Source organism: Chelonia mydas, chromosome 4 (genome assembly GCF_015237465.2).
Source record: "Chelonia mydas isolate rCheMyd1 chromosome 4, rCheMyd1.pri.v2, whole genome shotgun sequence".
NCBI lineage: Eukaryota > Metazoa > Chordata > Testudines > Cheloniidae > Chelonia > Chelonia mydas.
Window position 1 is genome coordinate 119,544,629 of NC_057852.1, and position 27,016 is coordinate 119,571,644.

The 27,016-nt window shown below is 43.8% G+C and overlaps 1 protein-coding gene across 3 annotated transcripts in view; it reads left to right on the forward strand.

Annotated features, from left to right (window-relative positions):
* CPZ (carboxypeptidase Z) overlaps positions 1–27,016 on the forward strand; it is a 60,622-nt gene that overhangs the window by 21,902 nt on the left and 11,704 nt on the right. For all 3 annotated transcript variants that reach the window (XM_027822484.3, XM_037898151.2, XM_043544720.1), the window contains 8 exons: positions 2,267–2,290; positions 3,320–3,694; positions 4,402–4,617; positions 6,626–6,822; positions 7,504–7,665; positions 17,849–18,007; positions 25,079–25,214; positions 26,523–26,662. In XM_027822484.3, the coding sequence (XP_027678285.2) occupies positions 2,267–2,290; positions 3,320–3,694; positions 4,402–4,617; positions 6,626–6,822; positions 7,504–7,665; positions 17,849–18,007; positions 25,079–25,214; positions 26,523–26,662 (1,409 nt within the window). The remainder of the gene's footprint in view (positions 1–2,266; positions 2,291–3,319; positions 3,695–4,401; positions 4,618–6,625; positions 6,823–7,503; positions 7,666–17,848; positions 18,008–25,078; positions 25,215–26,522; positions 26,663–27,016) is intronic.

Consider the following 27,016-nt stretch of genomic DNA (forward strand, 5'->3'; position numbering starts at 1 on the left):
TGGCCCAGCGCCCGCCCCCTATCCCCCCCTGCTTCTAGCCCCCTGATGGTCCCCGCTCCGGGACTCCTGCTCCATCCAACCCCCCCTGTCCCCCCCCGGGACCCCTGCCCCATCCACCCTCCCCCCTCGCTCACTGTCCCCTGACCGCCCCCGGAACCCTCACCCCTGACTGTCCCCCACCACCCCATCCAACCCCTCCTCTCATTCCTGACTGCCCCCCCAGGACCTCTGCCCCATCCAACTCCCACTTTTCCCTGTCCCCTGACTACCCCCCGCCGCCCCATCTAACCCCTGCTCTACCTCCTCACTGCCCTCCCGGGACCCCCGCCCCCATTCAACCCCCCGATCCCCACCCTCTAACTGCCCCGACCCTTATCCACACCCCCGCCCCCTGACCACCCCCACAACACTCCTGCCCTCTATCCAACCCCTCCGCTCCCTGCCCCATTACCGCGCTGCCTGGAGCACCGGTGGCTGGTGGTGCTACAGCCGCGCCCCCGGCTGGAGCCAGCCACACCACCGCGCAGCACAGAGCACCGGGTCAGGCCAGGCTCTGCAGCTGCACTGCCCCAGGAGCTCGCCACTCCGCCGCCCAGAGCATTGTGCTGGTGGCGCAGTGAGCTGAGGCTGTGGGGGAGGGGGAACAGCAGGGGAGGGGCCGGGGGCTAGCCTCCCAGGCCAGGAGCTCAGGGGCTGGGCAGGACAGTCCTGCAGGCCGGATGTGGCCCGTGGGCCGTAATTTGCCCACCTCTGATATAGATACACTAAGCATTGTTTATTGTTATTACCATTATCTACCAAGCCAGGACAAAAAGCCTATATGAACAGTATATATTCAAAAAGTTACCACAGGATTATTGGTCACCACTAATTGCTGGTGTCAAAAATTAAATATTTATAATAGCACAGAGCCGCAGAAATGCTTTACAGAGTAATGTTAATTGATGATAATTCAGGATACATAACCAGACTCATTTCCCATTAAATTACCCATTGTCAAGATCAAATTCCAGGGCTAATTTTGTTTTCATGTTAATGATTTTGCTTTGGTTTCCAGAGAGTGAAAAATTAGTTGGTTTCCAGAGAGTGATTAACAGAGTGAATTCAGATAATAACTCTTAAATATGGTGGGAGTAGTAATTCACGCTTTTCTTAGTGGACATAATGCATTTGGTTTTATAAGAACAAACATGACGAGCTAGCTGCCAGTCTCCCATTGACTATAGCTACATGGCTAGATCCCCAATATACACCAGTGAAAACATATTCTTTGATGTTTATGAGCCTTGCACATAATTGTTACTTCCAATGGGGCACTGAAAAAAACCCAACAGTTTGAGTCTTATTTTAGTAGCATCATTTTGCCTTAGTTGCCAAAGTTAGAAAAGTTAAAAAGGTAGAAGAGGTGGTGGAAGATTTAAAATAAAAATTGTCTAATTGCTTTAGAGAGAAAGGGACATAGATCATGTGCGGGCCTATATATTGTGGTGTTGATAGATTTGTTAGGAGCTCAGTTACTACAGTGTTGAACATGATATAAATGCTTTAGATTACATTACATTAGATCAGGGGTTTTCAAATTTGATTGCACCGCAACCCCCTTCTGACCACAAAAATTACTATATGACTGCAGGAGGGGGGACTGAAACCTGAGCCCACCTGAGTCCAACCACGCGGGGTGGGGGAGGGGGGGAGGGCAAAGCCAAAGCCTGAGCCCCACTGCCCCAGGTGGGGAAGGGGTCAAAGCCGAAGCCCAAGGGCTTCAGCCCCAGCCAGGGGGCCTGTAACCTGAGCCCTGCGTCCCAGGGCTGAATCCCTCAGGCTTTGGCTTGGGCCCCGAGCCCCAGCAAGTCAGAGCCAGCCCTGGCAACCCCCATTAATGGGGTCATGACCCACTTTGGGGTCCCGACCCACAGTTTGAGAACCACTGAATTAGATTGATATTCCTGACAATAAGGGTCATATTCTTCCTGTCTGGAATGTCAGCGGGACACAGGAGAGCTGAGGTTTTGACATCACACTGAACTTTTCCTTTCCTTCCGCACAAGCCACAGTAATATTGCATTGTGTTTCCCTTTGGTATTCAAGGCCATTAACTGATTGCCACATACCTTTGCGTCTGTAAAAAGTCTCTTAACTAGATATGTTTAACTTCGAGTTCAAACATTTGAGATTCAGCAAGAACTACAGTACTAGACAGGTATTGCAGCAGCCCTTCTCTCCTGTTCATGATGCTAATCCCTATTTATCTTCTCTTTATTTGCAGGACAATGCCAAACAGGAGAAAAAGGTATGGCATAGCTTCTCTTTCTCTCCCCGCCTGCCCCTCCCAGGGCTCTCAGCACTCTGAGTATTTCCTAGTTATTTCCTTGTTATTCTTTCCTTCAGCTGATCCTGGACCCTGGCAATACTGCTCCATGCATTGGCCCTAGTACTAGGTACTAGAGAGCAATGGGAGATGTTCTCTCTCTCCCAGGGCAAGAGTTTGCTTCCACTACTGTGATATCATCTCGTACCAGCCTGGGACCTCAGCACAGAGTGTAAGACTCAGACTTGGACATCCAAGTTGCCCAGTGTCGTAGTATCCAATACCTCTACCATATGTCATAAATACCAGTTTATCCTTTGTTTTTTTAATTGGTTAAATGTTGCAAAAACATTTCTACTTGCTAGAATTTTTAAAATGAATCTGCTTTAGCCCATATCCTCCAGGACAAATGTATGGTAGAAGGCAGATGTCAGCCACCTTTTCAGCTCCACCATGCTGGGGTTGATATGCTCAAGCTCTTGTCCCTGGTGTGATATAGAGCAGTCTTGGGGTTACTCTAACTTACACCAGTTGTCCATCTCAACTGTTTTCTCTGGCCATGCTACCTATTCTGGCCCCATGGGGATTCCACATGACAGGGGAGTCCGCAGGCATTCAAACTCTCAAATCTGTCCATTTAACTATTTCAAATTTTGAATTTGTAAATACACCAGAAATCTGATTTTAAAAGTTAGACTCAGCCAATCAGAGAACAGAAATATAACCATGTATCCAACAAAAATTGAAAATCTAATTGAAATTTTGAATACTGGCTCCTTGCAATGAACTACTCACAAACAAGCCACTGACTAAGAATCATTTCGCAAATAGTTTCAAACAATAAATATATCTGAGAATATTGTGATCAATTGCCATACAATCTGTGAACAGCAAATAGATTAACTTAACTGAGCCTGTTATTCAATACATATTATTTGAGCAGCTGTATTGGATTCAGTGGGATTAATGAGCAAGGTATTTTTCACATGTTCATCTTATCGTTTCTTGTAGCAAAATGCGTGGACATCACCTTAGGCTCTTGTGGTGACGTTCCCTACACCAAAACAATGTACCCTAATTTGCTGGATCAGAAGTCCAGAGAAGTGGTTGAATTCAGCTCTGAATATATTCTCATGAGTGTGCTACACAACTTGCTTCAGGGAGAATGTAATCCTGATCTGAGACTCTTGAGCTGCTCAATACTGGCCCCACAGTGTGAAAAAGACAAAATGATAAAGCCCTGCAGACACGTCTGTGAAAACCTGAGAAAAAATTGCCTTCCTGCATTTGACACAATAGACATGGCTTGGCCCTACTTCTTAGACTGTGATCGCTTCTTTGCTGGTGAAGAAGAAGGTTGTTTTGATCCACTGGCAAAGCTACGAGGTAAGAACTGAAGCTATACAGGCACATCATAAGAAACTATCCATGATCGCTACAATATACCGACAGACTTTGTATTATATCTTAAAATCTTACCTGAAATTTTAGAACAACAGGAAATGCACAATACTAACTAGCTCATGGAAGGTAAATTGCCTTTGTGAATGTTATTTTTTTGTTTAGTGGTATATAGTGCAGGTGACTGAAGTCAGTTGAGTTACACCAAGGATGACTTTGATCCAATAGATTTAAAGGACCAGTCTCTATGCTGAAGGCTGAAGTTTACCTGTGTACTACAGGCCGGTTTTTAGCTGGTGAAGCTCACAGCAAATCTGGCTGCACATCTTAAAATATCTGTCACCGTGCAAGTGCAGTAGCTCGTTTTGGAGACTTGGACTAACATAGTTGGGGATTGGTCCTGCTTTGAGCAGGGGGTTGGACTAGATGATCTCCTCAGGTTCCTTCCAACCCTGATATTCTATGATTCTATGACGCTATGATTCTACCTCACACGGAAGAGCAAATGGAGGAGGTGCTTGTTCAGATCTAATGTCTTGATTCAGGCTCATTTCTAATTTCCATACTTTTATTTTTGGAAATGTATGCTTTATGAACAGAGGGGCAGGTGTTTGTTCACTGTATCTTCATAACCCCACTCCGGCACAAACTTTTTGACCTCACTTAGTTGCAGTTATAATTTTTCTCTGCAGGGGAGCCAGAATTAGCTGAGGAAGATTTACTTGTGGAGGTGCCTACAACTTTAATTCAGTTCACCCATCATTCGTATTACAAAATGGTGAGCATTTTGAAGAAGACTGCTTCTAGGTGCTCCCACATTGCAAGAACTTACAGCATTGGCCGTAGCTTTGAAGGGAGAGACCTTTTTGTGATTGAGTTTTCAACCAATCCTGGACACCATGACCTGAGTGAGTAATAATGCTCCCAGCTGCAGTGTGGACATAACTCTGACAGCTAGCCTCTTAGGGTGAGATATGGTGAACTTCTATCATGTTCCCTATAGATTAATAGATTTTAAGGCCAGAAGAACCATTGTGATCATTTAGTCTGACCTTCTGCATAGGACTTCCCTAGATTAATTCCGGTTTCAAGTCCAATAGCTGTCATTGAACTAGAACATATCTTTTAGAAAAAACATCCAATTCTGATTTTAAAATGTCCAGTGATGGAGAATACATCACCACTCTTGGTAAGTTGATTCAATGGTTAATTACCCCCCCTTCAATATTTTACCCCATTTCTAGTTTGAATTTGTCTAGCTTCAACTTCCAGCCATTTAACCTTGTTATACCTTTCTCTGATAGATTGAAGAGCCCTGTGTTATCAAAGGTCACACAGGAAGTCTGTAGCAAAGTAGGGATCTGAATCTCCCAAGTCCCATGTTAGAAGCCTAACCACTAGGCCATCTTTCACCTCCAATTAAAGGAACAGTGGTAGCACTGTCCTTAATACTATAATGTTCCATTGGCCAGTGGAATGGTTAGGTAGCCTACAAACCAGAAAATAAACATGTTTTAAAATAAAACCATAATTCAACATGTTTTATCGTAAAAATGATATGTTAGCAGGCAATTACACCACTCTGAACAGCATAACAGAGCTTTTAAGAGGGCAGAAATAACTCCCAGAGCAGGAGGCCTTCATGACCTATGTAAAGCTGGTATGAAGGCTCGACTCCATCCCTCCTCCCTACTTCAGGCATACAGAGTTTGTTATGGTTAGAGAGAAAGATGAGGATGCAGACTGGGAACAGGGAAGGGGTTTGGCTAGAATGCACTGCACTACAGCTATGCTCTAGTTTCCATGATCCATAGGGAACCATGGGACGCAGAGCATAATATAGGGGCATCCTGAGGCTACTCTAACTTACACCAGAGGCCTCATAGGCCCCAGAATAGAATTTAAAGCTACATTTGCACCCTAACCTGATTCCTGCTCCAAACACAGGGATGGTCTAACAGAGAATCAAGGCCATAATACTATATACATGCTGTTGTTGTATACTTGGTTTCAGAATCTATGGTGATGTGTGCATGTGGCAGGCAAGGTGGCTCTGTAGCGCCTCCTTCAGTGTCACACATTGTATTACATCCACTCCCCATCTTGGTCTGCAAAGTTTGGCCACCTGCTTGAGGCAGGGTAACCTGTGCCATAAGCTGGGCATCAGTTTCCAAAGAAAAAATAGCAGCTCAGGATTCGGCTGTCTGCCACTTTAAACAAAGAAGAAAAAATCCTTCAGACTGCAAGTGCTTACTTGCTGGACTTAGAGTCAGGTCCTGGCCTGGGCTCTGGGTTAGCACTTAGGTGCTCCTCCTGTGTCCCAGTCTCACTCAGCTCTGCCCTCAAGCAAAAGCTGGCCAAACGTCCTCATTGGCCTGCTGACTCTTGATAGGTCAATATTTCCTCCTGGCCCTTCTACGTCTCTGGAGGACTGCCTTGTTGGTCACCTGGTGTAGATGGATTTTCCTTGGGCACGGAGTGTCAGGACTCTCATGCCTCCAGCAGAGTGTAGAGAAGGCCTGATAGATCCCATCACAGTGTAGTCTAGCTGATGTCTGAGCCAATTATTCTTTTCCTAGATGTTTTTGATTGCAGTCCTCTGAAAATACTCTGATTTACAGTTAGTTTTAGCTGTTCTCATCATTAACCGCAGTGATTGCCTCATAACATTTGTGAATTCTTAACAAATAGTTCACTTTATTGTATAAAGAAAATATATTTAATTTGTTAACTGACTTGAAGTTGGTGCAAATGGATCTGGAATTGACATGATGTTTACAGGAAAATGCATGTTAAATTACTGTAAATAAAACTCACTGACTCATCTGTCAGCTATCTGCGTTGGAAGGCTTTGGGAAGGCATCCAAATGTTCTCAGAATTACAACAAATCATCTCATTACTCCATCTTTTCACAGTGAAGCCAGAATTTAAGTATATTGGAAACATGCATGGAAATGAAGTTGTTGGAAAAGAATTGTTAATATACCTTGCACAATACTTGTGCTCTGAATATCTCCTTGGGAACCCCAGGATCCAGACTTTGATAAACAACACTAGAATTCACCTTCTGCCTTCACTGAACCCAGATGGGTATGAACTTGCTGCAGAAGAGGTAAAAGACTTTTTGCAATGAAGTGAATATGTTGTAAAATTACCCTGCAAAAGAGAAAAGAAAATCTGGGGTTTGCGGGATTTGGGTTTTGACAATAGTTGACTAACAGATTTTATTCCCATCTGATTTGATGGGTGGCTGCTCTATAGTGCCCAGATTAACAAAACTAACAGGTAATTTGGACCAGATTTTCCATTGTTCCTGCTTGCATACTGGAGGTTTGATACAGATGAAAGTCTGTTTGGACATTCAGCAGCCTGCCCCTATCAATATTTGAGCAAAATGCCCAAGAGCCAATTATGACAATTGAAATTGCTCCTTTTATTTTATACAAACTTTTCGTTTAATATATTTTCTTCCTCAGCTAGAAGATCAAATGTAATTAAATATTAATATTTATTATGTTTGCTGAGCCCTGATTTAAACCTGTTTAAGAGCTGTTGTGTTCGACCTCTGAGTCACATCCGTGGTGCTCACATGTGCTTTTGAGGTCCTTTGGGATAAAGGGTGTTCTATAAATAAATATATTATTTCCACTCTCTGGACACTTTTAACAAATCTCCGGTGCCTTTTTGGCATTTCAAACTTCCAGTTGGTCATTAGCAAATAACATTTTTAAAACCCCAAACATTATGAGACAGGCAGGATTGGATCTATTTAATTGGCTTCTTTCTTTATTAGGGAGCTGGTTACAATGGATGGATTAATGGACGTCAAACTGCTCAGAACCTTGATCTTAACAGAAATTTCCCTGACTTGACATCTGAAGTTTACAACAGAGCCGGACTCCGATGGGCACGCCTAGACCACATCCCCATTCCACAGTCCTATTGGGAGGGTAAGGTATGAATTACAGACCTTTTATCAAATATTTTGAATAAAGGCTCAGATAATTATGAATATTTTAAAAAATCAGTACGAAGTTATCCTTGATGCTTGTTTGAGCTTAATATTATTATTCTTATAAGGAGGATTAGTTGGATGTGCATAGGATTTGCATGATAAGTCATGGGCTGGTCTTGGAAGAAAAGGCAAAAGCCTCAAATGACTAGCAAACAAAAATGTGACAAATAACAGGTTTCTGTATTTAATTAAACTATACGCTATTGTACAACAGAAACAATTTGATTTTTAGAAGGGCTGAGCACCCACAACTCATATTGACTTGATTATTAATTAATTATTATTATTAAACGTATTATTTGTATTGCGGTAGAGTCTATCAGCCCCAGTCATCGCTCGGTGCTGAACAGACAGAACACCAAGCTGGTCCCTGCCCCATGGAGCTCACAGTGACTTCATTGGGAGTTATGTATCCTCAGCATTTCTTGGAAATGACCAAGTTGACATTTTAACAAACAGCTCAAGTAATTGAAGCTGTTATCTCAATGCCTACTCGTTCCCCCCCTCCCACCCCCCCCCCGCCAGCAGTACTGGAAGGTGGGTGGGAGAAAGCAGCTGTTACCTCTCCTCCCTGGTACTGGGAGCAGCAAAAGGAGCACTGGGCCTGAAGTTAATCATCAGCAACTTAAGTAAGTCATGTGCTTGCACAGTAATAGTGTGATATTCAGGAGTATTTTAGCTCCTAGCCCCAGTCACAGGACAGGTGTACCAAAGGCTATACCCCTGTCATGGGGCAGGGAGCGGTTTCCCTCAGCTCCAGTGGCTGCAGTTGCAATTTATCTCCCTACAAACAGAGGAAACACAGAATCCATCACCTACTGTAAGTGTGAGGCAAAACACTAGCCCTGAGTCTGAGAGCTCCTGCTCTCTCTTCAATTCCCCATGCAACCCTGGTTTTCATTTGGGTGGGTTTTCAGTGAAATTGGTTCAGTTGTTTGCCGGCATGCAATCCCAAATGTTCGAAGTCCTAGAGAGGATGGATGATCCAGAAATTACGATGCTGGCAGGGGACTCTGGGGAGTCCCTGCTTCTCCACAAACCTTCACCATGGGCAAGTCATTTAGTCTCTTTGTGCCTCACTTCCCCATCTGTACAATGCGGATAATAGCACTGCCCTACCTCACAGAGGTGTTGTGAGAATCAATACATTACAGAGTGTGTGTTGCTCAGATACTACCGTAATGGGGGCCATAGAAACCCACACCTTCAGTGACAGCTGAGAGAAATGTGCTGCTTATGTGCTGATCCTGCAAGGTACGCCATGTAGATGGAGCCCTGAGCCCAGCTGACTTCTCTCGATGCTCTGCATAGGCATAGAAGCCCCCTGTGTGGAGCAGCTGGTAAGATCAGGGCCTTGATGATTTTCAGCTTTCAAATGAACTAATAAAGAGAGATGGTGGATGGCAAATAGGGGGCTTGTGAAACAGCACACTGCAAGCCTCAGAGCACAGACTGAGGGAGCGTCAGAAGAGAAGAAATGGCCTTGATAGAACTAGATAAAATTTCTTTGATGAATAGTTTATTCCCATCCTCCTCCCAAACAAAAGGCAATTTCAGATAGACTGAAACTGTTCATGAATTAGGGTCAAACATGGCAAATAGTGAAATGTCTGAGTTTTCATTTAGAACTGATGTTTTGTTTAGAAATGAAGCTAGATTTAACTTAAAATAATAAAATAAAATAAAATAAAAAATAATAACAACTAATAATAAATCTCTAAAAACCAAAAAGGCAGAAAAACACCCAAAAATAAAACAGACCATTTCATTCAACTTGAAATTAAATTTGCATCTTTGTGTTTTGGTGAGAAACTGAAAAACTGGTGTTTTGGGGTGACCCGAAATGACCTTTTTCCCTCAGAGATTTGCCACTGAACCAAAACAATCAATTATTCGCTCAGCTCCAGCATTAGAGCATTTGAAGCAGAGTTGGAGGCCTAGTAAAGAGGTTCCAAGAGACAAATAGGAGAGGTCCCAAGAGATAATATACGAGGGGGAGAGAAAGAGAGAGAGAGAGATTCCAAACAAAGCAGAACTCTGGTGCCCTGAGAGCTGGGCACCTTTTTTTTCTGTTAATCCCAATAGTGCACAGTCATTGACATTATTTACATTTAAAATCGTGCATTGTTATTGCATTGAGTAATGTCTCTGAAGGACTGAGAAGGGCCTGGGAAGTGGTCTTTGGCCCTGACCATGCAAATAACTCCATGTGGGCAGACCCTGCATCCAGCACAGAGCCTTGTTATTTTGAATGGGGCTCCAAGCAGGCGCGGGGGGGGGGGGGGGGGGTCTGCCTATACAGAGCCCTTGGCAGGATCAAAGCCTTGGTGAGCTAACTTGGTGCCATTTGGCTAGGGAACTCTGCATTGGACTCTGTCGCCTCCAGAGCTGTGTGCTGTGTAACAGGCCATATGTGTGTCAAACACACTTGGGGAAAGGCAGGGAAGAATTGTCACCAGTTTTACCCAGGCCTATTTGGAAGATTTCCCCCTGCTGTGCTATTGTACTGGGCTGCATGCCTCTGCATTAACATTAGATTGGAAGCCTTCCAAGGCAGGGACCAGGACATCTTTCCAGCCTTGTCTACACTTCCAGGAGCTGCAGAACTGAAGTCTCAGCCCAGGAAGAGAGGGGACAAAGAGAGATTTATGCTCATATTCTGGGCTGCTCCGAAGACTGATGCAGCCAACAGCATAAGCTGCAGCAGCTCCTGGCCACTCTGACTTAGCCCAGCCCAGGCTGTCTATGGACTGCGGCCCAGCCCAGAATTCCTCTAACACTATTCACTGCATAATGTTTACATTCTTGCCCCTAGTCTTTTCCCAGTTGCCCCCTGCCATGTGTGTGGCATGCTCCTTAAACATGACTTTATGGTGGGGAGTAGTGTATGGCCACTTACAGAGTGCCCTGCACTCGTCAGATTCTCCCCCGGACTCCTGTTGTGCCTTTACAGCCCCATATGCCATCACAGTAGCCTACAGAAGCCTGGGTGGGTGACAGAATTTGTCCCTAGGATTTTTGTCCCAAATTTCCCACTGTTGCTGCCACAAGTTCTGCTCCCCTAGTGACAGAGAATGTGAGCACTCCAGTTCAGAAAAGGCATAGGCAGCCACTGGCATTTTAACCCCTCTGTTGTCTCAACCTGCCCTTAACAGAAACAAAATACACAAAATTACGGAGGAGTTTCAACATACCAGACGCTACAACCATTCTACTGCAGGCCTTTCACTGCATTTTACAGAGGAATTAACCATGAAGGAAGTGACTATTTAACACACCACAAACACACAGAGAACTTGTTCCCTCCGTAAGAAGCAGCTCAACAACATACAAAGTACCTTCCGATGTGTATTGTGTAGAGAGAGAATGAGAGAACCTGTCATCCTGTGACCTTGAAGACACACAAAAAACTTCCCTGACAACTACAGTTTCATTTAGCTAAGAGACGAAACTGCATGAATCTTCTCTCTGTCCGGAGTTAACCTACTCCTACAGCAGTGGGCACAGAAGAGCCACATGAGTTGTTGATGTAATGAGCATCAATTTTGCTAGGGATATGAACCATTTACCTTCATGAGGGGACGCTGTTATGGAACTCAGCTTTGTGCATGTAAAAGAATTAGTATGTCTGCTTCAAAGCCAGCCTTTCAACTGTCATTTACTTAATAGTATTTATTATCCAGCTTATTAAAGTAATTATGCAGGTATTCCAAAGCACCACATGGAGACCGGAAAATTGAAAGCAAGCTATTTAGCTCTTTGCCAGTCACATAAACTCAGAAAAACCCCTTCCCTTCCCATAATCCTTGCCCTCACAACAAGCTTTGTTCTCTGTTATTACCAATTATTGTAATAAATGGTCAGAGTTTAAATTGAGAAACATTATCAGAGATTAAATAAATTAAATTGGCTTGATCCATACAGGATTTGGAGGCTTATAGTGGAGGCTGGCAGAAACTGTAGGAAATCTAGTCCAGTTGTTTCTAAAAGGAAAAAAAAGAACTCATCTTTACAGACCATGGAGACAGTGGCTAAATACGATATAACTGACAGAAATGGGAATCAGGTTTAAAAAGGGTAATGGCCATTCACTATTTATAGCCAAATTATCTAGTTCCCTTCTAATTGTATGTTAAATTGCTCTTGCAAAATGGATAATTTAAGAATGATTGTCTGTGACTGAAAGGCAAAGGACTTTTGGTGAGTTAATAAACCACATTAAAGAAATAATCTATGAATAGTCAAAGGGTAGAGTCTGATACCATTGATGGAGCTGAACCAGAAGGACGTAGGTTTAAAAATATAGTTTCTTTAAAGCTAAATTGCTATATGGGGTGCAAAACCTAATTGTTTTCCACAAAATTTGCAGCAATAAAATAATAATGGTGTAAAGTTGTCCTGCAGTAACCCAAGAGGTTGAATACCAACCTCAGGGCAGGCAACGGGGCACAAACCCCAAAATAGGTGTGCTTTTTGTACTTAGATTTCACTAAACCAATTATCAAGTGGAAAGTCAAGAAGCACTGTAACAGCCTAACCATGGAGTCACAGACAGTACCCTTGGATACTCCAATCTGTCTTGCCACACAGGTGAGCCTACCTTTGTGATAAATGGTCCCTTACACCAAGGATCACAGCAATATTCAGGTTACTGTCTGTCCCAAAGGCCCAGTCACTTACCCCAGGTCAGTTGCTCTTTAGATCTCACACCAAAGACAATGCTTGTAGCCAATCCTATAATAAACTATCTAAAGATTTATTAACAGGGAAAAGGAAATAGAGTTTTTTATAAGATGAAAACAGGAAAACACACACACGAGTCACATTTTTACATTTGAAAAGGTAATAGAGGTTTCTATAATAAACAAGCTGTATATGTCCTAAAGGGCTAACCCACGATAAGCAGCTGGGGATCCCTTGCTTATGCTTAGAAGCTGTACGCCCGCAGAGTCCAGGAGTCATAGCGGTATAGTTCCTTCTTGTTAGGGTTTTTTTATTCTCTTTCCCCCATGTGCTCTAAGCTGTGAACTCAGATGATGGGTGGAATCAACTTGCATAACTCTTCTTCGTGGGTGTGGAGTGAGAGAGCAGAGAAACAAAGTCTTTTGTTCTCTTCAGTGTCCCACAATAGTCGTTGTGGTGTTGATGGGCCTTCCTTGTTGACCAGGATGTAACAGCTTTGGAGGTCAGCACTTCACACTAGTTAATGTCTTTCTCCTGTCTAGTGATTTAGAATGTCACAGAAGTTTACATTCCAAATGCTTAAATATTACCTTACAATATAGGATACATGTGCTGTAAGTGAGATTAATGCACACAGCAACACACCAGCAATCAAGAAAGTCTTAATACTAAACACAATCTTATAATTTTAATACCTATTTTAATAATATTAACACAGAGGTGAGCCAGACTGATTTCAGCTAGGTATTTGTTCATATTCGGTTAAGACATGGGGACCGTGGCATGGGCTGGCATCTGGTCTGCCAGCATCACAAACAGGCTCACTGTCTTGCGGAGTATGTAGGTATCTAACAAGGAAGTAGGTGAGAGAGAGAGACATGGAAAGAGATTGAGTTTGGAAGTTCTCTGAATAGGACATTCCGGGCTTGTCCCAGAAAATATTGATATAACAGTTAAATAAAAGACTTTTACTGAAATCTGAGAGCACCTATTTCCTCAAGAATAGGACAGGGTCTGTGTTGGTGCCTATTCACTGCTGCAGAGAGGAGCAAAGGAGCAGACAGTTTTGTGTGCTGAAACCAGAGAAGAGGAATTGAGCCCCCTCTGCAGCAGGCTTCCCTGTTACTCAACAGCCTACAGAAGTGCTCTTGTGTGGGCACTGACAGAACGGAGAAGCATAGGAATTGCCACAGCATGGTCCATTGGCCATCCAGCTGATCCCAAGAGGAAACCCATGAGGGCATCAGTGCTTCTCCAGGCTGTATTAAATTGTCTGCAGTTTCTGCTTCTGAGAAGGGATGGAGTTAAAGGGAGCCAAGGCTTGGGAAGGAGGCCCAGGAATCAGCCCAGAAGGCTGATTTTTCTTACTAATTCCATGGGATCCATGGAGTCAGGTCTCAGATTCCCTGTGGAAAGCCCACTCTCACTGCAAACCCATAAGGGAGCCTTCCTCTGAGACTCCCCGAGTTCATTCTCACAAAACTTCCTGAGGCAATTTTCTCTCCCCCACCTTTGGTATGTGTGTACCTGTGTGTGCCTGAAAGACTTCTCTAGTGTCCTTTACCCATGGCGCTCAACTCCCCAGGGCTTTTCAAATGGTCTCCCTTCTTCTGAGCCGTAAGTAAAATCCTCTCATGCTCTTGAACATATGGGGGAATTGCCGTATTAACAAACTTGACAATGGTTAGGCAGCCAGTGTGCCTGACATGCTGACAAATATTGTCTCATTGTTCCTTTGTATTCCCCAGTCTGACTGTCTCCACCTGTTATCTCTTGTCTTAATTCTTTGGGGGCAGGGATCATCTTTTTGCCTAACACAATTTTATCTTAGTCCATTACTAGGGATCCTTTGTGCTACGGCAATGCTACAAATGAATTATTATAATGATAACTTCCTGATAAAGGACCTCTTTGCTTCCTTTTTCATGGGAATCAGTAGCATTGGGTTCACTTTAAAACCCTGAGTCAATTGTGGGGGAAGGAAGGGGATGATCTTTTCCATCCTGTCTGCCACTCCTAGCATGTCTTTCTCTCTGGGCTCACCTGTAATACTATAGTTTTTAGTGATACTGGCATGCAAATGTATGCAAAGGTACTAATGGCTTTTTGTGTATTGGAAACTGGAGCATAGCTAATAACCAGGATGTAGAACTTCAGTTATCTCAAATGATGATAAACTACAGAAGAATTTGCCATGCCAGGTCCTGTAACTCATGTTCCTAAATGCTAACAATACTTCACTTCCCTACTCCTTTTCCTGTTTACACAGGGTCGGAGGTGCCCACAATTCTTCACTACTCCTTCTGGTCCTTAACACAGATTCATAGGTCTTGGCGTTCCAATCCTTTTCTCTTCAAACTTCTCTTGACAGTGTCTTCCCATCGTATCGTCAGTCGTCCACGCCCTTTCTTGCTGTCCTCTTCCTCCCAGGCTTTCTTTGCTGATCATTCTGATCACATGTCCATCCAACCTCAAAAGTGTGCTCTCCAGCCTCTCTATCATTAAGAGTTCCAAGTTCATCTTCCCCTTAATATCTTCCATGAGCACTCTGTCTGTCCTCTGCTCGCCTGCCATTCTCCTTTCTATTAGCTGTATCTTCTTTTCTTCCATCACTGTAACACCCATTTCCAAACCATAGATCAGACAGGAACCAACTTAATTTTTTTCTTTTAGTTTTGTACTTAATTGCCAGCCCCACAATACTTCTACCAGCTAAATGCTAACAACAATGAAGTAAAAATAATGTGTGATTCCTGGAGTGTTGTTATTCTGACCACCACTATCCCTTCCCCAGTTCTTACCACATAGCCACCTGTCCCACAGTGTCCAGGGCCTATAAAATCTCCACTAATAAATTTTTACACAGTGCCTTACAAAAAATACACCCTGACTGTTTTGATACATGTGCACTACACTGTGAACATTCAGACAGACTTCTCACTGCAGCTGCCTAGAGCCAGCACTGTAGCTTTTGTTACACGTAGACCCAGATTTTTAAAGGTATTTAGGTGTTGCGGCACTCAGCATTGCAGTGCTGATTTAGGAGCTTAAATTTCATTTTCAAACGGGATTTATGCTGTTAGGAACCAAAATCCCATTGGAAGTTGATGGGATTTAGGCACCAAGGTGCTTAAATCACTCTTGAAAACAGCTACTAAATCACTTAGGTGTTGCAACACTGAGCATCCCAACCCCTAAATATCTTTTCAGATTTCGGCTTTAGTGACTTTTCTTAGTGTTTTCAAGCCAGCTGACAGCCAGATGTTGGAGGGATCTAACTGATGACAATTCATCCAGTATTTTCATCTGAGCCGGGCACCCTGACATACCGCAAGTGCAACCTGGCAAACTACTGACACAAAATAAATGAAGCCCCACTCTCTGCCAATGGCTACATGCTCTGCGGAAGAGCCCTAATCAACAACTGGCATCAATATAAAGGACCATTCATATGGGTCCTGTGAAACCGTTGCCCTGGCTTTATCACCAGAAAAGGTGTTTTCAGGTTGTTCTGCACTGGTTAGTGTGTGTGTGCATACTGCCCTCTTGTAAATGAAATGGCAGCCCTGCTAAACAAAAATGTTATAAGCACCCATACCAATGGCTAGTCTACAGTGGATATAAAGCCTAATGCTGCTATAGCTGCCTTCCTCAGTTACCCAGCACTTACTACACATTAAATGGAGTAACAGTATTCCACAGTGGTGTCTACGCCACCTGGATAAGAATGCCACTTGCTTTTACTGAACTGCCAACGCATTTCCTGCAATATTTACGGGGGGCACTCGGGAAGTCACTCATGCAAGTGACCAGCTGACCAAGGGATGGTCGTCCTCCAACCTTGATTATTTTCTGATAGCTGATGGTATTTAAGCATGAGGTGACAGAGGGCTTTAGCAGCCCTGCATAGATCCATGCACGGCTGGGCCCAAAGTAAGATCCTGACCCTCCTTCGCTTTACACCTCGTGTAGTCTTTGATATTTGTGCAAACACACTGCTGTTCTCATTTGGTAGCATTTTACAGCCACTTTGCACTCACATTGCACAGCTGTCAATGACCCCACAAGGGTGCAAATGGAAGGAGAATTCCTCCGTAAAACTAACAACTCTCTGACAGCTGTATTTCGAGGCTTACCCTAACTGGCCACCAGGTGTCACTGTTGCATTTAAGGAGTAGCTAATTATAATGTAGCCCTGAATGAAATTATTCCTCAGTAACTACTGAGGCCAGATAAGTCCCTCAAGAGGAAACTGTTTACTTCATAGCATGAAATGGCAACATGAAGAATCCTATGGCTTAGATTCAACACACTGAACTCTTTTGCAAGCAACGCATGGCTATACCAGTGCATAACATGGATATGGAGACGCTTCTCCGTCTATTGTCAGATGTACAGATCAGAGGATCTTTAAGGTTAAGATTTTGTCACGGTTATTTTTAGGAAAAGTCACAGACAAGTCACGGGCAATAAACAAAAATTCACAGGAACCCGTGACCTGTCTGTGACTTTTCCTAAAAATAACCAGGACGGAGGGCTGGCAGGGAAGGAATTACAGCTGGAGCCCCAGGGAGTAGGGACTGACAGCCCAAGCCTCACGGCCATGGGGGAAGGGGAGACACACAGCACCAGCCCAAGCCACAGGGCATGGGCGAACAGAACCAGCCTCTGCTGAAGCCGAAGGGCAGGGGCGCACAGCCCCGGTTCCAGCCACGGCTCCGGTCCTGGCGACAGCCACTGACAGATAAAACCAAAGAAGTCACAGACGTCCGGAAAAGTCATGGAATCTGTGACTTCAGTGACTAAATCATATCCTTAATTATCTTACAAGAGCCAATGTAAAGTTGTTTTCTACGTTGTCTTTCAACAAGTGGTGAACACTAGGATTTTGCACTTGAGTTCCAGCTTGTCCAGGGAAAATTTTGAAAGCAACATGTTACATTTTCATTAAAATGTGACCACTATTATGGCTCTTAATCTTGTTGCAATCTGAATTTTAGTTCAAATCACATCTTATTATTATTTATTTGTATTAGTATAGCGCCTAGGAACCCCAGTCCTCCCTTGTGCTAGTTACTGTATAAACACAGAACAAAAATATAGTCCATGTTTTCTCCATGTTGTGATGCTTTTTCCAAAAATGGCAATTGCCTCTGGGGTCTGGGTGACTAGGAATTGTGAGTCTGACTTTCCATTTTGTTATAACAATTTTTCTGGTCCTGGATTTTGGGGTCCAAATTCCATGCTTGTTACATGGGACAAACAACCACCACTCCATCCCCTAATGGGACATCTGGGGAATCACACACAGTTTTCTTCCCCACCACACTCCTATCTGCAGGTGTTTCTATGAGAAGAGTCATGCTGGCCCCAAATTATTTTAAGTGAATCCATGCTAAACAGAATGTTCATTCAAGTGATTTTTCTTTCCACTCTTCAGGTAGCACCGGAGACAAAAGCAGTTATGAAGTGGATGAGGGCTATACCATTTGTATTGTCTGCCAGTCTCCATGGAGGTGAATTAGTTGTTACCTATCCCTATGACTTCTCAAGGCATCCACTAGAAGAGAAAATGTTCTCCCCTACACCTGATGAGAAGGTAATACTTCTTTCAGATGGCTACATAAACGAGTACAACTCCAGATATGGAACTCCTTGGAACCAATCCTTTTAACTCTGAGCTGATGTGGATTTTTTGAATGCCAGACTTGCAACAATATCTCTAAATATGTCATGAAAGGGTGAATGTAATTCTGCAATCATTACACTCTAGGGGTGGGAATTGCAAAAGCGCTTGGTGTTTGTCTAACGTCAGTCTCAGGCCTGGTTACACTTCAAATTTAGGTAAACCTATTCACATTGCCCAGGTATGAAAAATTCATTCCCCTGAGTGCCAGAGTGAAGGCGACCTAACACCTGGTCTAGATGTCGTTTGACTGATGGAAGAATTCTTCCATTGACCTAGCTACTGCTGCTTGGGGCGGTGGATTACCTACACTGAAGGAAAAACCCCGTCCATCAATATAGGAAGTGTCTACATTACGGCGCTACAGCACCAGAGCTGCCGCTGTCGCTGTAGGACCCATAGTGTAAACATGGCCCCAGTGAAATCAGTGGGAGTTTGAACATTGGCTTCTAAGGGACCAGCGTTGTGCTAATGCTGAGTGCTCCTATTGTCAGACAGAGGGAGGAAAGAATAAGACTTGGAAAGTTAAACTATTTACAAATCTACTCATAGGAAAGTTTATTTCCTGTAGCCAAACCAATAAATGTAACATTTCAGTGACAACACATGAGGGCCTGACTGTCCACTTTCCTGCACCTTCTAGAGCCATTTACATATATACAGTTCTGATTTGGTAGCATTTTGCACCCGCTTTGCATTAGTGTAAATAACTCCACCAGGTGTAGGGGAACAGAGAATCTGCCCCTTAATATTTAAGGAGTTAAGGGTCCAATCTAACTCCCACTGGCTTCACAAGGAACAGGATCTGAACATACAGTTCTTATCTTCATTTAAACCGAAGAAAATAAATGATGCCAGAAGGGGGCAATATTGTAATAGTTATTCCAGGTTAAGACGAAATAGTGAATATTTGTCCTTCCGGTCTCTGATTTGGAGTATTCTTCATTTTGGGAGCTTTCAATATGCTGCACAATTTTCAGCCCTCTTCTCTACTTCTTTTTTTATTTCCTAAAACTAATCCTTGACACAAGTAATGAGAAGCTTTTGTGACATGTCAGAAATCCCTGGCCTTCTTAAAAAACACCACTTTCTTTAGCAAACAAATGCTGCAGAGAAGCAAAGAAATCACTTTTCCTTAGTGTGATGCACAAACCCTTGTGTTGAGGAGTACAGGACTGGGTTGATTCCTTATGCAGGCTGGGCACCAGGGATCTGCAGTTAGGAAACTGGTATTAAGTGTCTTGTTGTGAGCTGCATAAAGTCTGCTGTTTGGATACTCAGTGATATACTTAGCAGGGGAAGCCACACAAAGTAGGGATGCTGAACAGTGAGAAGCACATAGCATGTCACAAATAGATTTACTGAATGGTAATGCAAACTACAGGACGTTATGAAGAAGAGGGGGAAATCCATTCTTTATCTGGTAAGGAGCAGATGGTTTACAGCTAGTGAACTTAGAGAAAAAGCCAAAAAAATCCCCTATGTTAAACCACTGATCTGTGATAAAGGTTCCTAACTTAGCACACAGCTGCATGTTCTGTGAATTGCTTTCAATCAAGGGTGAGCACAGTTAGCCTCAGAAAAGTCACTGGAGAACAGAAAAGAGCTGAGGTTTTAGTGACTGGAATTGTAAAATCACCACTCAGATGTTTAGTGCTCTGCCTTGTTTTCTTTGTCAGTGAGGGACTGCTCTGTGGAGTAAGGTACCATTCATTACACGTGAACAATGATGTCACAGCCCTTTAACAATGCTCAGGTGCTGAATGCCTTCTGCATTGGAACTGTTTTTTTCAACTTCCAGTGACGACATGGGCCTCTGAGGATACTGTATGTCTACACAGCAGCTAGACACCCATGGCTGGTCTGTGCCAGCCGACTCAGGCTCGGGCTGGGGGGCTGTTTCACTGCTGTGTAGATGTCTGGGCTCGAGCTTCAGAGTAACAGCCGTGTTAGTCTGTATTCGCAAAAAGAAAAGGAGTATTTGTGGCACCTTAGAGACTAACCAATTTATTTGAGCATAAGTTTTCGTGAGCTACAGCTCACTTCATCGGATGCATACTGTGGAAAGTGTAGAAGATCTTTTTATACACACAAAGCATGAAAAAATACCCCCCCACCCCACTCTCCTGCTGGTAATAGCTTATCTAAAGTGATCGCTCTCCTTACAATGTGTATGATAATCAAGCTGGCCCATTTCCAGCACAAATCCAGGTTTTCTTCCCCCCCCCAAACCCACTCTCCTGTTTGTAATAGCTTATCTAAAGTGACCACTCTCCTTACAATGTGTATGATAATCAAGGTGGGCCATTTCCAGCACAAATCCAGGGTTTAACAAGAACGTCTGGGGGGGGGGGTAGGAAAAAACAAGGGGAAATAGGTTACCTTGCATAATGACTTAGCCACTCCCAATCTCTATTCAAGCCTAAGTTAATTGTATCCAATTTGCAAATGAATTCCAATTCAGCAGTCTCTCGCTGGAGTCTGGATTTGAAGTTTTTTTGTTGTAATATCGCAACTTTCATGTCAGTAATCACGTGACCAGAGAGATTGAAGTGTTCTCCGACTGGTTTATGAATGTTATAATTCTTGACATTTGATTTGTGTCCATTTATTCTTTTACGTAGAGACTGTCCAGTTTGACCAATGTACATGGCAGAGGGGTTTTTCCTTGCTGTGCAGAGGAACAGCGTCAGGTCCCTATTGACCAATACTTGCTGTAGTGAAATATTTCAACTCCCCCCCCCCCCCCAAATAAATAAATAAACAGTTGTCTGTGACTTTATGTTTGTGAGCTTCCTTCTCCTCACATACCAGCTCTCCAGCTATGGGACTCCACAGACTGCTCCAGAGATATTCCTGACTCACACTTGCGTGGTGGAGAGGAGAATCAGGCCCCCTGAATCTTACAGTAATCATTGTGCCCTTTCTCTGTGAGGGACTGTGCACCTGGAGCCTCATTTAAATATGGGGCACCAAAGCAGTGTTTCCTCTCAAATTGACTTTAAAAGATTATTTTAATTGGAGGGAGATCAACATGTACTCTCCTCCCCGCCCGCCTCTTTTAACCTTATAACTTTTCCAGTGCTTGTAGCAATGGTGGGTCTAGCAATGTTAGCAGTATCCCTGTAAATGTTAGAGTTATAAAACCACACCTGTTAAGTGACCTGCATTTAACTAATCTCATCTGCAGCTGCTGTTGTCTGGGGACCTGCAGCCTGAAATATTGTTGCTCTGTTTTAGCTGCTGTTCTGTTAGCTGTAACCTCTGTTCTGACTGCTGACCCAGTGGAATTCACCTGGGCAAGGAGGAAGAGGGCAAATTTGCATCCTTGGTTGCAGCAAAAAGTAAAGCACCACAGCACTGCTGAAGCTAACCTTGAAGGCTCAGGTTCTCCAGCCTGCTGAATTGTTTTTGGGCTGAGTCAATGTGTCAAAGTGTACTTAAAACAGACTTAAATAGCCAGTGATACTCCCACCTATGTCAATATATTCTCTGGTGGCATTCTGGCCCCTATGTTACCCCTTCCTGGTTCCACTGGTGTTGGGGATGTGGGACACTGCTGTGTCTGGTTTATCCCTAGCGGCCAGATTAGCTCGTTACTCCTGAGGGCATTCTGCCCCCCAAAATTTGCGCATTGGGCATATTGGGCATTCTGAGCCCAATATTTTAAAATTCTGCAAAATTCTTCAAATCTTATTTGTCAAATAAATGTGGAGGCTCCAGCATGGCAGTGGGGAGCACAGACCACTGGCTACACAGAGCGGGGAGATCACTGTGCAGCTCCCACCCCGGGACACAGACTCAGCAGTGAGGCTGCACCCAACCCGGACACAGCGCAAGGACCGGGTCTCCCCCAGAAACACCCCAGGGCCCTGCCCCTCCATGCTAGGTGCAGCGGGTGTGGGCAGGCAGGCTCAGCAAGGCAGGATCCAGGTGTGGAGGGGCTTAGCGTGGGGGGATCCAGGTGTGGGTTGAGAGGGTTCTGTGTGGGGCAATCTGGGTGCAGGGGGGATCTGGAGGCACAGGGGCTTGTTGCGGGGGTTCTGGGTGCAATGGTAATGGAACTCTGCAGGAGGGTCCAGGTGAAGGTGGTTGGGACTCAGCAGGAGGGAGTCTGGATGTGGTGGGGGATAGAGCTCAGTGGGGGGTGTCTAGGTGTGAGGGGCTCGGGGGGGGTCCAGATACTGGGGGAGTGGGGCTCAGTTGGGTGGGGATCCAAGTGGATTTGGTTGGGGCTGGTGGGGTGGGGATCCAGGTGGCTTGTCGGGGTGGTACAGCTGCAGGGGGAGAGGGACTCATTGGGGGGTACTCACTGGGAGTGTGTAAGGGGGCTGAGACTTGGTGGGAGGGTCTGGGTATGAGGGGGTCAGGATGGACAGGGGTGGGTGGATGGGGGACCAGCTCCCCGCACATAGATCTGTCCCCCTGCAGTTGAGGAGCGACAGGTGCAGGAAATGGGGCATTGGGGGAAAGTTTCCTGCAACTGGGGGGAAAATCTGGAGGTGGGTCTGACCTGGCCCCAGATGCCATGCAGGGGAAGAGGAAGTCTCATCCTCCCCAGTCCAGCCGGGACTAGCAGCTGAGCCCGGCGCAGGGTAGGAGCCACCAACAAGGCAGCCACCAGCCAGGCAGTGTAAACAACCCCTTAGGCACTTCTAAAAAATGTACCCCAAATCTCTCATTGACATCAGTAGGAGCAGGATTGAACCCATAACTCCCTTAGTAGAAGTTAGTAGGATCAGGATTGGATCCCAAACTATCCACAAATATTGTTTGTAAATGTATTTAATTATTGGCTATTTTCTTCCAACAGAGCCTTGAACTATGAAGGAGATTTAACTATCTGGGAAGGTGCACAGAGTGGCAACAAATCACGGTTAAGCTTGAGGGAAACTCAAAAACATTTTGTCTGAGATGTTGAAATGGGGGTAGTTTTCCATCTCCTCTGACTCAGAAACAATGAGATGGACTTCAAATTTTACATGAATACTCATTTGTCTTCATTCAACAATTAGCTAGCTTGTCCCTTTGCCAACACTGATACACTGTCAGCAGAAATACTAACAAACAACAAATCCAAACCCTTCGCTCACTCAGTTTGGCCCCAATGAGGTATCGAGGGTGAGATTTTCAGAAATGTTCAGTGTTCACTTGACTCTGCTTCTATTGAAGGCAGTGGTAAAACTCTCTTTTCAATGGGTGAAGACAGGTCAGTGCTGAGAGCTTTTGAAAATCCCACTCTGAACCTTGTGGATAACGATATTATTCTGAATACATTAAAAGTCCTTGTCTGGACCTCTAAGGTCCCACATTTTTCCAGATATGATCTCTCACTTCAGTCCCCTGCTTGGCTTTCTGTTTGCCAGTGATTGGAATGTTCTTGGGTTTTTGTCCCAAGCAATGACCTCTGAGATGTTAAACCAGGACAATTACTTTCTTCTGCCCTAGTCACTGTGAAACCCAATTCCTTTTAGTGGTTTAGTGGACATAAGAACATAAGAATGGTCATACTGGGTCAGACCAAAGGTCCATCTAGCCCACTACTCTATTTTCCAGCAGTGGCCAATGCCAGGTGCTTCAGAGGGAATGTACAGAACAGGTAATCATCAAGTGAGCCATCCCCTGTCGCCCATTTCCTGCCTCTGACAAACAGAGACTAGGGACAGGCTTCTGAAGCCTGCATTTCCCCTGATTTGCCTGCTGTCCCCATTGTTCATTTAATTAAGGACAAGGATCCCTATATTCACAAAGGGACTTTAAGCATTGTAACACCTGACTCCAAGGCACTCTGCCACCCAGTGGAATTCTCAGACTTGCATTAGGTGGTCAGAGGACACCTAATGGATTGGTCCCCACAGGCAAGGCAGGCAGAAGAACCCCTAGCTTGAGACTCCTAATGGGATGCAGCTTGTGCTAGGGATCCCAGCAGCTCATTAGCTGTGGGTGACAGCAGGACTTATGTGGCGTTGCACATGTCTACTGGCAGGAACCTTCAGAGTTAGGCTGTACCTGAGAATTCATTTTGAAAATGTCAGTGGTGCCTAAATGTTAGACTTAGGCACCTAATGAGTCAGTTAGGCACCTAAGTACCTTTGTGAATCAAGCCTCAAGTTCTCACCCACGGGGCCAATGGACTCCCCCTCACTTAGCATGAAAGGTCACAGAAAACGTCCCCTGTAAACTGCAGGCTAACCTCTTCTTTCCTTGCTGCAGCCTGTCCTCTTCTTGCAGTCTCCCTCCAAGCTGCAGACTGGCTCTTGACTCAGAAATCACATGTACTCCTAGACTTACTGTCTCCACTTCTTAATCATGATGGCACATATGCTCTTTCTGGGCCTATAGCATTGGCTGAGTTCCCTCAGGCAGACTCTTTACCATCAGAATCTTCTACCTGGTCACATGCACTGCTAAGTGTCTCTCTGTAACACTTTTCAGTCTCTGTTAGAGGCATACAAGCAACCTAGTATTAATGACACTAAGCTAGAGGTGTTATAAACAATTTTTGTTTATGCCGGGAGAAATAAGGAGGCCTGTAACTTGCATTAGTTACCTCAAGTTATAGGCATTGTGAAAAAACTGTTTAGACCCCAAAGCACTTGGCACCTTTGATAAAGTGAAAACAAGTTACTATTGTTATTTATTCCTGAAATCACAGGTGAGTAGAGACCAGGGTAAAAGTGGCTCCACTATATAGAATCCTTTGTAATTGCATTGCAGATAATGGATTTTTTTAAAGCACCTAGGTGACTTAGGAGCCTAGGTCTCAGCATTTAGACTCCTAGGTGACTCAGGAACTTTTATAAATTTTATCTAAGAGGGATACCTTTGTATAGAGGTTCCCTCTGTGCACATAAGTCTAGAGGACACCATCTGGCGAGCAGGAACAGCTAGTACTGGAGTGGATCTCAGTAATGTGAAGATAAATGGAAGACGTGCTTACAGTTCAGAGAAGAAGTAAATATATTTCAAAATCATTCATTTCAGATGTTCAGATTGCTGGCTAAAGCATATGCAAGTGCACATCCAATCATCTCAGACAAATCAGAAGCTCGTTGTGGTGGAAACTTCGTAAAACGAGGAGGAATTATAAATGGTGCTCAGTGGTACAGCTTTACTGGAGGTAAATCTCTTTGCCATTATGTCATGTGAAGCAAAACCCGAGTAAGACCCTTAAGAGAGACAAGTAAGGGCCTGATCCAAGGCCAACTGAACTCAATGGAAAGACTCATTAATTTCAGTGGGCTTTGGATCAGGCCCTTCCCCCAGTGCACAAAAATGTCTTTAGAGGATTTAAATGGCAAAGTCTATATTCAAATAGAGCAGGCCAAATTCATCCCTGACGTAACTCCGGTGAAATCAATGGAGTTATGCATGGGATGAATTTGGCATTGTATATTTATGAAATGCTGTTCTGGTGTTAAAATCTGAAATTTTCTAGCAGATAGGAATGAAACGTTAATGCCTCAACAGCAGCATGAATTTGGACTTCAGATTCATAATGCAGAATTTTATATATTTTACATTACGGATTTGAAGTGTGCTAGTGTTTTAATCCATATTGACTAAACTATAATTGATTATTAGTAGTAGTTGTGATAAGCAAAAATGCCACAACTGTCACAACCAATTCATTGGTGTTCAAGTTTCCAATGCTATTTTATCATTAGCATTATTTGGTTTTTCAGGCTTGTTCAATTTTTGATATTTGGGTAAAATTTTCAAAAGCACCTACATCCTATTTTCAAAAGTGACTTAGACTCCTAAGTGATTAATAACTTTTGAAAATGGGGTGCTTTTGAAAATTGTACCTGTTATCTATGATTAACATTTTAGTACATAATAATGCCATGACCTTCCCTACAGAGGCACAAGGTTCTCATGATGTTAGCTTCTCTTAGAGGTTTGCTGCCACCAAAGGACCTGCTGACAGGGTATGGTACCTTTGCTAGATGGTGTAATAAAATGAAGTAGAAACCATAAGACAGCAAAGAGATTATTCCCGAGTCCAAGAACAAGTCTCATTCTCTGACCACAGGCCTGGAAGTCAATTCCAGAGTTCTAAACCCAGCTCCGACCTTGATTTCCCTGTGACCTTGGGCAGTACCTTATGGTATAAAGCTGATCATACACAACTCCCATTCCTCTGCCTTAGCTTCCACAAATGTAAATGAGTTTTAATAATAATAGTACTTACCCATCTAAAAGAGGTGTTGTGAGCATTAATTAGTTAACTTAGTTTAAAATAATGCTTGTAAAGCTCCAAAGATCCCAAATCCTATGCATATGGTAGATGCATTCATTCTACACAACATATACATCCTTGTCCACAGGGCTGCATTTGGTAATCAACTAATTGCAGCAGCATAGTTCTAATTAAATGTGACATGGATTGTTCATAATCTTCCCTTTTCCCTTTCTATTAATTTAGGTATGGCAGATTTTAATTACCTTCACACAAACTGTTTTGAAATCACCTTGGAGCTGGGATGTGAAAAGTTTCCTTTGGAGGAGGAACTGTATTCAGCCTGGCATGAAAACAAAGAAGCCCTTCTGACTTTTATGGAAATGGTAGAGCCCTATTTTTATTTACATTCCTTTAGTTCTTGTGGCTTTTCATGTCCATTCTTTGGTGGGATTCCATTGTTTATTTTTTTCCCATTGTGGATGCTTATGACAGCATTTGATCTTCAGATATTTCCACACCAGTCTCTATCCCTCAGTTTGGCTGTCTAAGAATGTGGATATTATTTCCCTAACTCACATGTGGGTGGGTTGAAGATTGAGATGAGCTTAAGTACAACACAAAATAGGACCGTAGGAATGTCTGTAAATAGTTTGGGTGGGTTTATGAATCAACTCTTCAAAATCCAATACTAGAGACAGACCAACTCATTCAGAAAAATAAGACTCAACCTCTCTCTC